Source organism: Drosophila santomea, chromosome 2R, assembly GCF_016746245.2.
Source record: "Drosophila santomea strain STO CAGO 1482 chromosome 2R, Prin_Dsan_1.1, whole genome shotgun sequence".
NCBI classification, from domain to species: domain Eukaryota; kingdom Metazoa; phylum Arthropoda; class Insecta; order Diptera; family Drosophilidae; genus Drosophila; species Drosophila santomea.
In genome coordinates, this window is record NC_053017.2 from 15,278,890 (window position 1) to 15,290,606 (window position 11,717).

Consider the following 11,717-nt stretch of genomic DNA (forward strand, 5'->3'; position numbering starts at 1 on the left):
TACCGATAGTTGGCCAGTACTAGCGTTTTCTTTTAAAATCTAATATACTATAGCTTTTTAAAAGTGATATCTTGAGTAATTCTCTAAAATTCAAACGAACTATTACAACACGTTCAGAATCGCAGGTTTTTAGTCATAACCATTATTTGAATTGGGCTATCGATAGTTTTTGCCATCCCTGAATCGAGGTTCAGTGTCATACCGATTTGACAAGCTCTTTCCGTTTCCTTTTCGCGTGAACGTCCAACATGAGAGCCAAGGGATTGGTTAGTATTTGCAAAAAAAATGATTTAAACAATCATTATATTAGTTTAAAATGCGTGCAACAGATAAGCAAACATACAGCCCATTTGGCACAAACGTTGAAATTCTTAAAACTCCGAAATTTCTGTGTAAAAAACGACTTGGGAGTGAGAAGTGTCGTGGACAATGTTTGTTAAGCCACTTTTCTTAAAAAAATGGACCTAAGCACTTCACGAAAGTAATTCAAATAACTATGAGAAATTATTATGCAGGACAAAGCTAAAACGAACTCTATTTAAAAAAATTTCCATGTAATAGAAATACAACTGCTGTGTGCCGCCGATAACATAACCTTCAAAAATCAACAGCCATGCGTGTGTTTGTTTGCCTGCAATTGCTCACATTTGTTTACAATGGTTTTAAGAAGACTTGTTTAACTAAACCAAATCCCATTTGCAGTTGAAGGAGTACGAGGTCGTGGGCCGCAAGCTGCCCAGCGAGAAGGAGCCCCAGACTCCCCTCTACAAGATGCGTATCTTTGCCCCCGACAACATCGTGGCCAAATCCCGCTTCTGGTACTTCCTGCGCCAACTGAAGAAGTTCAAGAAGACCACCGGCGAGATCGTGTCCATCAAGCAGGTGTACGAGACGTCGCCCGTGAAGATCAAGAACTTCGGCATCTGGCTGCGTTACGATTCCCGCTCCGGCACCCACAACATGTACCGCGAGTACCGTGACCTGACTGTCGGCGGTGCCGTCACTCAGTGCTACCGCGACATGGGAGCCCGCCACCGTGCCCGTGCCCACTCCATCCAGATCATTAAGGTGGACTCGATCCCTGCCGCCAAGACCCGCCGCGTGCACGTGAAGCAGTTCCACGATTCGAAGATCAAGTTCCCTCTGGTCCAGCGTGTCCACCACAAGGGCAACAGGAAGCTGTTCTCGTTCAGGAAGCCCAGGACCTACTTCCAGTAGGATTCTCCTGCATCCTTTACCTATGACTTAGTGGATTTTTTCAATAAATGAGAACGTTGAAGAGTACACTAGTTGTCAATGCTTCTTTATTTGAGTTCTCCACACGCGTATATGACAATCTTTTGGCTGGGAGTGCCCGACTTGGAGCCACAACGTTCCATCTTGCGCACCACCTCGGCGCCACTGATGACATGACCAAAGACGACATGCTTGTTGTCCAACCAATCCGTCCTGTGGAACAAAAGAAATGTAATTAGAGAAAGAGTTTATTCTTAAGTTGTAAAACCAACTAACTTTGTGGTGCATATGAAAAACTGTGAGCCATTTGTGTTGGGACCAGAGTTGGCCATGGACAGAGTTCCAAAACTGTTGTGTTTAAGACTGAAGTTCTCATCGTTGAACTTCTTGCCATAGATGGACTTGCCGCCGGTGCCATTGTTGTTGGTAAAGTCGCCTCCTTGGCACATCTGTTGAATGGGAAGATTTTATTAAAAGAATACGTTGCTAAATTAAAAACTTACAAACTCTGGTATCACGCGGTGGAAGGAACAGCCTTTGTAGCCATAGCCCTGCTCGTGGGTGCACAATTGCCGAAAGTTCTCCGCCGTCTTGGGCACTACATCTGCCCGGAGGAGCATCACAATGCGACCAGCGTCATTGCCACCAATTCGTACGTCGAAGAACACTTGTGGATTGCGTTTCTCTGCTTTTTCGATGACTGCCGGCCCCGTGGAGGGCGTTTCCACTTTCTCTGCCTCCGGTTCGCCTTCCGGCTGCAGCGTGGCACCCGCATGCTTCTGCAACCAGTCGTCATCTGCCCAGACAGGCTTGAAACTGTCCTCCTTAACGCGCACGGGTTTCGCCAAATTCACGCGGATTGTGCGGCCGCAGAGTTCGGAGTCGTTCTGGAAGTAGTTGATAGGTTTAACAACTTGGTTGGGTTGATTTTCTTGCTCCTTCTTACCATATTATCTATGGCAGCAGCCGCATCCTCGCTCTGTTCGTATTCTATGAAGGCGAATCCACGGTGTCGTTGGGATTCGTAGTCCGCCGGCATTTGGATATCGGCAATATCGCCAAAAGGGATGAAGGCATTGTTCAGCAGTCTCTCAGTGACCTCGTCGGCCAGGCCGCCCACATAAACGGTGCGTTTGTCGTTAGCCATGGTTGAATTAATTCATTAAACCACAAATAAACCAGTAACATGAAAACAAACAAGCTGCAAGCAAAATGTATGTTTATGAAAGACAATCGATTCAGTGGCATCGATTTCCTGTAGTTATCGATTTTTTCATTTACTTAAAATGTAATCTGTAGCGGAGTTCTCTACCACGGTTGGCGACTTGCGTTGTCTTTTATCGCCTGGCAATGCCGCACAAATTCAAAACGAAACCCGCCAAATCAATAGAAACAAACTTCGTTAGCAGCTGGGTTTTAAATTATTTATTGATTAAGATAAGCTACACTAAGATTATGTTATTACTGATCCGCTTTCGTTGCCGCAAAAGCCCTCAATGCTCGTGTTGCAAACGCTGGTGAGATTGTGCATGCTCGATTTGGGCCACAAAAGCTGGAAGACCGTCACACAATAGCCCGGCACAAAGGCGAAGGATGCGTAGAGGATCAGGGAGACGAAGCTGCCGAGAAGGACATCTAAAAATGAAAAATAGCATGGTGCGACATAACAATCCATTAGCTGGTTTCGTGACTAAGACCACCGAAGTGACCGGCATAGATAAGATATCGGTGGGTAAAGACAATATATCGCGCCAAAGTTGATACCCTGTAGATACGAATGGTGCGGCCCTAATCTTCCCCCTGTCCAAGGGCACAGTCCATTGGTACTTACTGAGGAACACCTTCTCCCACGGCTCACAAATGGCGATCTGTGTGTTCAGCTCGTAGAGATGGTACAGCCATTTCACATAGCGCTTGAATTTCGCATAATCCTCCGACAGCTTTGGGAACATGCTTTTCGACATGGGCTTGTGAAATCGATGTCAGGCGATGTCGACGGTGTCAGGGTGCGCGGCGAACTAACCCAACGACACTAAGTGCGACACCTGGTACCTGCGTCCCCGTCAGCGCCTTATCACTGCATACAACTACACGCTTCTTTTATTCTATAACCACACATATATATTTATATACATTTTTCGGGCTGTAAACCAAATTAAATAGATTTCATTTCGGCCTCTTTCGATCGTCAGTTGGGCGTTGTGATAAAAATCAGTCCATGCAGCTACGCTTGCACTTGTAAACTGAACCGATAGCGATAGAATCCCCAATGGCAGGGGGATTGCCTTTGGCATTTTGGGACCGTGACTCACTCACTCCACCAGTGGCACCATGGACAACAGAAACAGCCACACGGACAGCACATCGTTGGCGTGAGCGTGCAGGTGGACGGCCACGCAGAACTCCACGGAGGCGTCGTGGTTGTAGTGGATGCAGGTGGTCCGGATGCGCTCCGATATCGCCGCCAGATTGGTGTACGCAAAGTTAAGGGTGAAGCCGTAGAGCTGCGGGCAAACGGGGTTAGTGATCGATTGCGATAGTGATTGATGAGTGGGGTAGGGTAGGGCAGGGGTCGGCTGGTGACGACCAACTGATAAATCCGCCAGGTGAACCGCCGTCGTTATAAATATCAAAGTAATTGCTGCCTTCCCTGAACCACATAAATATATGATTTCTAGGAGGAAGCTTGCTAGTTTTTTATCTGGACTCATAATCTTGCTACCGTGGTTAAGTTTTATGTTGATCTGAAGTTCAACAAATAGTCATATATGTATCTACAGTTTCATATCTTTAGGAACGTGGTTCTGTTGTTAATTTTTTAAAAACTTTCCAGCATAACATTTCATGAAAAGATAAATGCCTCTTGATATTTTCTACTCATATCTATTTAAATTAAAAGATAAGAAAGCATACCCTGTAGTTGGGAAACTCTCGTTCCAGTTGCTCGCTGAAAATGGGCTCATCATATCGGCCTCTGGAGAAGGTGGCTAGGTTTTCCATGTCGCAAAGGATTTTCTGGAGGCGTGGCTGAAAGGCTCTGTGGACTGAAGCCATTAGATATCGCTGCTCCATAAGAGATTAGGGGAGTTACTAACCGATTCCAGATGGTTTTCCTGGTGGTGCGCCACGCACTGATCTTCTTCATGATCTTGCGCTCGATGTGCTTCTGCAGCTGGCTGAGTTCGTAGCTCCTCTTGTACGAGTAGTCCAGCTTCTGGACGCCACTTTGGGGGGCAGGAAACCGCCGGCTGAAGAGTGGAAACCAGCAGGCGCCATCCTGAAGATTAAAATGGGTCATGCTGACACGGGTTTCCGTCTGAATATTGAAATAAATCTGGAAAATACCAAGGGATTAAGACAAATTTAAAGAGACAGCTCAGCGGACAACTCACATTCTGTTTTCCCACCACACAATATATTCGTCTCAGCGGACAATGCACATCCTGAAGTTGGTATCTCTTTCCAGTGGCAGGGGAAACGAGGAAGAGCTCAGCAGTTTCCGGCTGGCGGAAGAGCACAAAGGAGCACTCGCCGTGGGGACAGGCCACTCCCAGAATAAGCCAGCACTCCAAGCCCAAGGATAGCATGTAGTTACAGAGCAGGACACCCAGATCCTTGACCGAGCACCACGTACTGTCTAGCAGGGCTTGATTGTCCAGCCAAACGCCACGGAATCCCAGGCAGGGATCATAGCTGCGCAACTGGCTGAGCAGCGAAACGTAGCGAAAGGAGCTCTCCAGGGGATTCTCCCCGCTGGCCACAGCTGGCGGAAGGGGCACTGCATCGAGGAGTCTGGTGAGACACACCCTCTTCCCTTGGGCAGTGCACACCAGCGGCTCCACATAGCGCTGTGGCTGGGGAAGCAGTTGCTGAAGCTCCAGTCTCCTCTCGCCGAGGTATTGCTGCAGTTCCGGTTTCTCCGCACAGGCCAAGGCGCACGATTGCAGGGGCATTAGGTCTCCACCGCTGGGTTCGATGCTCAGGTAGAACCACAGATGCACTGTCTCCTTGAACTCCGGATACTGATCCGTTGACATGTTCGTGACGGAGTCTATCAACGGCCGCTTGTAGCCCACCAAAACCTTGGGCATGACCAACTCGATGCAGCCCTCGAACTTGAGGTACAGGATAATGGTTTAGATGGCTGGATGGCGTACATGAAATCATAGCTCACCTTGCGACTGGCCAGCAAGCTGTTGATGGGCACCCGGAACTCGCCCAGCCAGTTGCACTGCACCCGCTGGTACAAGTCGGATGCCTCGTCGCTGTACTGCTGCTCAATCAACTCGTCGAACAGACTGATCTTCAGATCCTCGCGGAGATCGCCGAACTGGCTCTGGATCTGCAGCTGCAGTTGCTCGTTCCAGGTGGGATTACTGCCCTCCGCGGTGCGACTGCGGCACAGACGCTGTCCATAGCTGAGGGTCACAAAGGGTCGCACGTTGGAGTACATGAGGGCTGGAAGGGGAAATATGGATCAACTTTTAATCAACCAATTTATATGATTCAAAAGTTGTATAGTTCGTATCTGATAGATACTTTATCTATCGAACTTTAATTATTGCTTTAATTAGAACCTTACTCACTCTGTGTGACAAACAGACTGGTGCTCATATCGCCACCAGCGCTGGAGCGCCGCTCATTGAGATTCAGGATGTGGCGACTGCGCACTGGGACGCCAGTGGCCCGCACCACGTGGAGCGAGACGCAGAAGTTCTTGAAGAGATCGGTACCGGACTGCTGACCCGACCAAGCAGGTGGTTCCCTGGGCAGAGAAGCACCTTGCCCCTGGAAAACGGAGCAAAATGCCCGCCAAAGGGCTGTCCAACCGGTAACCGCCGAGCGATCCGAGTCCTCGGCCAGGAGGAGCAGCGGCAGAGGCGTCTGCAGGGCCTTGGCCCTCCTGGCACTCTGGCTGGCAATAACCTCGTACAGCAGCTGGAGGAACTTTCGGCCGCGATGCTTGTGCAGATCGATGGGATTCCAGTAGGTGCCCGGTTCCAGGAGCTGCACTGTTTCCCGGCCAACCGGTAGCGGTTCCTCTTCCGAGATTTCCTGCTCCAGGGCGGGCACGAAGCGCAGCTGCTTGGTATGCAGATTCCTCTGGTGATGACGGGAGTGGAGTAACTGGAAACGCCGGTTATCCAGAAGGACTTCCAAGCCACAGAATTGAAGCTGCTGTTCAGCGAATATCAGCGGAGGTAGCAGACTCTTTTTGGTCCTTCCACTGGGCGGCCTGGGAGTCACTAGCTTCTTGGAGGCTTGCGGCGGAGCGGGTAAGCTCTGCGGCATCAGAGTCTGACGCAGTGCATCCGGTAGTCTTTGCACGTCGTCCAGGTAAAGGGAACCTCCCCATCCCTCTGTGGATCGGTACTCGTAGTACATATAAACGTCGCCAGCCAACTGGGGGGAGGATAAAGTCTGGAAACTGAGCTTCTCCTGCACTGCATCATCCTTGGAGCTTAGCAGGAGCGGAGTGCTCATCTGGGCCAGGCGGCGACTCTTTGGGGTCAACGTGGACTTCTCATAGAGCTGGAATTAGATAAATATTTATAAACCAATCCTGCTCTGAAACCCACTGTTTACTCACCCATATGTTTAGGTTCTCCGGAAGAGACCGTTCCAACAGCACTCCAATGCACTCGTTGATGGATATCTGGAGATCCGGCTCCAGGCGGTAGCTCCTGCTCTGGCCTACAAATTGTCCGTCCAGGAATATCTTTAGAAAGTAGTTCCGCGCCTTGGGCAGCTGATCCCCGCCTGGAATGGACAACCTGACAGCTGCTTCATCCGCGTGCAGCCGAAAGACCTCCACGAAAGGCTCCTCCGGATCCTTGAATGCCTTGTCGTACTCCTTCCTCAAGCTAGCCATAATCCGATCGAATTGTGGTTTCCGTGGTGGCTTTGATTGGCCCGACGATGTGCGGCTGTGGGTCTTTTGGTCGCTCCACAGGCGCAGTCGGGTGTAAAACACCTCCAGGTGCTCGCGATACACCTCGGCCAGGTCCGCTTCAAAGCTCTCCTTCCACGAGCAGTAGGAGGCCTCCAAGTCTGCGGGATGCACCACACGGAGGCCCAGTTGGAAACGTGTGCACTGGAAGCGCTGCTGGCGGCGCAGCTCCTTCAGCTTGGCCCACTCCTTCAGCAGGCGCTGGAGAAGTTTACGCTGGGCAGCCGACTCGGCGTAGTAACGTTGCCTCAGTTGGCGGGTCAGCTTTAGTTGACGCTTCACCTCTGCCGTCTGATCCTGGCCAGCCGAGGCGAGCAGCTTGAGTGCCACCTGGCGGGCTATCTCCAGTTCCTCCCTTAGCTTCCGGCAGATTCTCTGCTTCTGCTGGTGGCTATACACATCGAAGAGATCCCCCAATTGTTGCGCCAGTCGATGCTCCTCCAAGAGTTGAGGGTGCAAGCTGAACCGGAGTTGTTTGAGGCACAATTTCAGGCAGCGTCTGGAGGGCAGGCCCTTCAACTCACTTGGCGGCATGGGTGGGAAGAAGACGCTCTGAAACCTCCTATGGCACACACTGCGATAAAGATGTTTTCCTATCAAGAATCTCGCAGAATTCTGCCCACTCAGCTGACCAATCAGATTGGAGCCCAGTTTTCCGGACTCGCTCTTCGACTGCTCCTGGTAGCGGTTCAGCATACGGATCTGGAAATCCTTCAACTGGACATCACTCATATGCAGCTGAAAGTGGAGGGTATTACTCGGTCGGTAGAGTAGACTCTCATCATAATAGTGGCGCTGCTTGAAGAGCTGACTCCAGGCCAGAGGAGGATCGTTCAGATCGATTTGTATAAATGTCTGGGAGGGCGAATCCGATGGTTCCACGGCCAGTTCCCCGCCAGAATCCTCGTCGCTCTCCTGGCCAACATCTTGAGCAGCGAAATCGTTCTCCTGCTGCATCTCGCCTTCAAATCCATGAAAGAACTCCAGGCTAAGCGCCTCCATGTCGTGTTCTTGGCCAGAGATTGTGCCTTCCGTCGCCCTCATCAATCTCTGCACCTCCTGCTCCCTTTTCCGATACCCTCTGGTCGTATGGGTCTTGCGTTTCTTTTTTGCAGTCTTTTTGGGTGGAGCGACGTCCATTCTTATATGTTTAGTCCAAACAGAAAATGCTAAGCTAAAAGAACTTTGCCTGCTTTGACCTCCCAACTGGTTGCTAATGGCAACTGACTTGACCGACCAGTGTTACACCTGCTCACCTATCGTCTATCGCCCTTAATGACAATTAAAAACATACCCCAAACATAATTTGTTTTCGTTTTCTTTTTGCTGTTTACATACAAATACATGGCAAATCTACTATTAGGCATACTGGAAGGAGGGGTGTGCTCAATAAAGGTCATTTAATTAGATGTTAGATTAGATGTTCGCAATTGCTGACTGAGTTGAAGTTTACTTTTGGGCTTATAATTCGTATGTTGTATGTATAGGCAAAGGTTCCGCTTAAAGTTGTTTGCAAGCAGACGCGTGCTACTGTATTGGATAATGGATTAGGGCCCTGGCATCAACCAGGGCGTAGACGCGTCCCGGACACGAAATGTGAAGCGACAGGATCGTTTCGAAGGAGGCAGGGGACGACAGCGTTGGCGTGGCGTTGAGGGGGTCGTCTACTCCAGCAGGGTGACTTCTTCCTTGACTAAAAATTCAACAATTTCTTCATCCACTTCGTCAGTTTCCAAGTTGTCTGTATCCACATCTGTTGGGTAAAGGTAATATATAGTATTTTGCTGCATTATCTCTTTCTTTAGAATACTTACGCCCTCGCAGCATGATGCGACGACTCTTCTGATCCGCCCATTCGGCGATACGCTTGTTGCGGTACTCCATAAAGGTCTCGCGCAGCTGCGAGCGCTTCTCGAGCAGCTCCTTGGAGGCACGGGTAAGGCGCAGGCGATCCTTTTGTTCGAAGGCAGCATAGTACTTCTTCAAGTTCTTCTTGATCTCCTTCTGCTTCTCTTCGCTAAGCAGGGTGGGAGGACGCGGGCGCCACAAGAACTGCACAAAGTTCTTGAGGATGGTACGCTTGATGATGCGGCCCTGGAACGTGTACATGTTGAAGCCGGTGTCCTCCTTCACCTTCCATGACGAGACACCAGTCACAACGTAGCGTCCAGTGGGATCCCACTCAACCTCGGAGGCGCGGAAATGATCGGGCGATGCGCTGATGATGTAATCGTTGGTAGAGTCCACAAACTCAAAGGTACCCATGGTGAGGTTGGCCATCACGATAAACTGACCGCGTGGCGACCAGAACAGATGCGTGCAGGACTTCTTTTCCAGACGCTTCACCAAACTGGGCTTTACGCCCTTGTTCACCTCGTAGAAGCTTACATTCGACGAGTTGGGCTCACCGTGAATGATGGAGAACTTGTTGCCGATGGGCTCCCAGGCAAAGGCCAGAATGAGCTCGCGAATCTCCACAGAGTCAACAGGAATTTCCTTCTCGCGCATGTGGAAGATCTCGAAGTTGTAGAACATGCCCAGAAACTTGACGTCCAGGTCCTTCTTGTCCTTCTTCAACTTTGAGTAGCGATCAACCTTAACGCACAGATAGTCGCCGGATTTTTGCCAATGAAGCTTGCAGTCGGCCACATGGAAAAGATTCTTGTTACGGATCTCACGCTTCTTGGGGATCTCCATCAAGGTAACACGGGCGGGTATTTGGTTCTGCTCCTCCACCCAGTAGGCGATCACGTTGTCTGTGGGGGACCACGAGAAGCCGCGAATGCCAGGAATCTTGATGGACTTGAGGTCCAGAAGGAAGAAAGAGGGTGTCTCGTAGATGTGGATCGAATTCTCTCCCATGCGAGCCACAAACTTGTCGTCGTGCGACCAGCGGAACATGGAAAGAACCGACATGCCATCGGCAACAAACGAACGCTTCTCGGCTCCTGTGCGGATGTCCCAGATGATGATCTTTTGGCCCGTGGGTGTGGGTCCGTAGGTCACGAGGTAATTCTCGCAGGGCGAAAACTCCACAAATTGGGTACCAGGATGGGGGAATTTCTGGATCTTCTGGAAGCTGCTGCCACCCCAGATGGCCACGCCGGGTTTGTGGAAGGTGACAACATATGTACCCAGGGGCGACCACTTAACGAAGGTGTCGGTGAAGCGTTCACGGGTCTCCAGCTCAAAGGGTTCGGGCAACACGTTCTGCCAGAAGCCCACCTGCACGCAGTTTTGGGCGGTTTCCGCAGCCACACAGTATTGGTCATAAGTGTCCGGGTCGTTGATGAAGTTGTATAGGTCGCTCTGCACCTTGAAGGTCTGCACGGTTGGCGGCTCCCACTTCTCGGGGATGTTTTCGTACCTAAGAAGATGAAATTTAATTAATTGCATTGTTTGAAGCGGCTACTATAGGAACGTACTTCTGGAAATCGGTAAAGAGATTGACGGCAAAGGTGTGGTTCTTGTCCAGGCGATGGTTGTTGAGCTTCTTGACGGCCTCCTCCGCCTGGCTGGCCTGCTTGTATTCCATGAAGGCGTAGCCCTTGGTCTTGCCATCCTCGTTGACGGGATAGACCACATTGACGATGTCGCCGTAGTTGGAGAACAGCTTGTTGATGACCGACTTCAGCTTATCCAGGCGCTCCGGCTCCACCTTGGGGATGTTGTCCACCACCACTACGCTCTCGACGCCATCAGCCTCCGAGGGGCGCTGGGCCAACATGTCACCCAGCAGATCTGAAAGTGCATCACGAATGTAATTAATTAGAAATGCAAATGCAAACTTTCGCACACCGCACACGGATTGAGGTTAGATCGCCGCGTGTGCTGCGCTGGCAGTCGGGGATTTTTACCTTCATCACTGATGTTGTCCACAAACCCGGGCGGATCTTCAAAGTTCGGCTCCTCTTGGTAATCGCTATCATTCGCATCCGCACCGGAGTGCTCCTCGCTTTTCTTTTTGGCCATATTCAGCGATCTATTTGCAATTTTCCGTCATCAAACACACAAGCACAAAGTGAAAAAGGAAGAGCGAGATGCCGCATTTGACAGTCAGGGCGAAACGGTGTTTTGTGTGAATGGTAAGTGTTGCCAACTGGTCAGTGCGTTGACAACGCGGCGGAGGAACTGTTATTAATACTTATATGTACATATATACATTAATTTATACTGCACTTTCTACGCCTGACAGCAATGTCAATAATATTTGCTTTTCTTACGGATTCTTCAACAACAATATCTTAGGTGGACGCCAGGTGACCTAAAAAACCCTTTTGGTGTTAATAATGTGTTGAAACAGGCAAATATCAGAAATTTGTATGTCAAGTACATACAATAATTTATTATAAGTCAATTTGTATTAGGCAACCTATGACCTGGCAGAAATAATTTTTTCGTTTTTCCCATAATAACATTTTTCCCGCTTGCAATTATAGTGATGGAAGTTTTAAAGAATTTACAACCGATTTTTCAAAAGTCAAGAGCAATCGATTTGTTTCCGCATAGCCAAAAACGATTGCATTAACTA

General features: G+C 49.8%; 5 protein-coding genes across 5 annotated transcripts; 1 reads left to right on the forward strand and 4 right to left on the reverse strand.

Annotated features, from left to right (window-relative positions):
* The first annotated feature begins 135 nt into the window (after positions 1-135).
* On the forward strand, positions 136-1,284 carry LOC120446040 (60S ribosomal protein L18a). Its single transcript, XM_039626803.2, has 2 exons — positions 136-266; positions 703-1,284. Exons 1-2 carry the CDS (start codon positions 249-251, stop codon positions 1,216-1,218), a joined length of 534 nt encoding a protein of 177 aa, XP_039482737.1. The 5' UTR covers positions 136-248; the 3' UTR covers positions 1,219-1,284.
* On the reverse strand, positions 1,283-2,473 carry LOC120446038 (peptidyl-prolyl cis-trans isomerase E). Its single transcript, XM_039626802.1, has 4 exons — positions 2,183-2,473; positions 1,740-2,123; positions 1,513-1,685; positions 1,283-1,449 (listed from the first exon to the last, which is right to left on the reverse strand). Exons 1-4 carry the CDS (start codon positions 2,381-2,383, stop codon positions 1,305-1,307), a joined length of 903 nt encoding a protein of 300 aa, XP_039482736.1. The 5' UTR covers positions 2,384-2,473; the 3' UTR covers positions 1,283-1,304.
* A 178-nt stretch (positions 2,474-2,651) lies between these two features.
* Positions 2,652-3,248, reverse strand: LOC120444730 (serine palmitoyltransferase small subunit B). Its single transcript, XM_039624656.2, has 2 exons — positions 3,068-3,248; positions 2,652-2,871 (listed from the first exon to the last, which is right to left on the reverse strand). The coding sequence occupies exons 1-2, from the start codon at positions 3,198-3,200 to the stop codon at positions 2,690-2,692; spliced, it is 315 nt and encodes a 104-aa protein (XP_039480590.1). The 5' UTR covers positions 3,201-3,248; the 3' UTR covers positions 2,652-2,689.
* Positions 3,249-3,525: 277 nt separating this feature from the next.
* On the reverse strand, positions 3,526-8,446 carry LOC120444724 (coiled-coil and C2 domain-containing protein 2A). Its single transcript, XM_039624650.2, has 7 exons — positions 6,827-8,446; positions 5,823-6,768; positions 5,411-5,694; positions 4,629-5,351; positions 4,332-4,570; positions 4,150-4,273; positions 3,526-3,740 (listed from the first exon to the last, which is right to left on the reverse strand). The coding sequence occupies exons 1-7, from the start codon at positions 8,324-8,326 to the stop codon at positions 3,549-3,551; spliced, it is 4,008 nt and encodes a 1,335-aa protein (XP_039480584.1). The 5' UTR covers positions 8,327-8,446; the 3' UTR covers positions 3,526-3,548.
* A 42-nt stretch (positions 8,447-8,488) lies between these two features.
* LOC120444727 (eukaryotic translation initiation factor 3 subunit B) lies at positions 8,489-11,260 on the reverse strand. The gene is made up of 4 exons (XM_039624652.1): positions 11,044-11,260; positions 10,612-10,927; positions 9,001-10,553; positions 8,489-8,939 (listed from the first exon to the last, which is right to left on the reverse strand). The coding sequence occupies exons 1-4, from the start codon at positions 11,156-11,158 to the stop codon at positions 8,851-8,853; spliced, it is 2,073 nt and encodes a 690-aa protein (XP_039480586.1). The 5' UTR covers positions 11,159-11,260; the 3' UTR covers positions 8,489-8,850.
* Between the last annotated feature and the right edge of the window lie 457 nt (positions 11,261-11,717).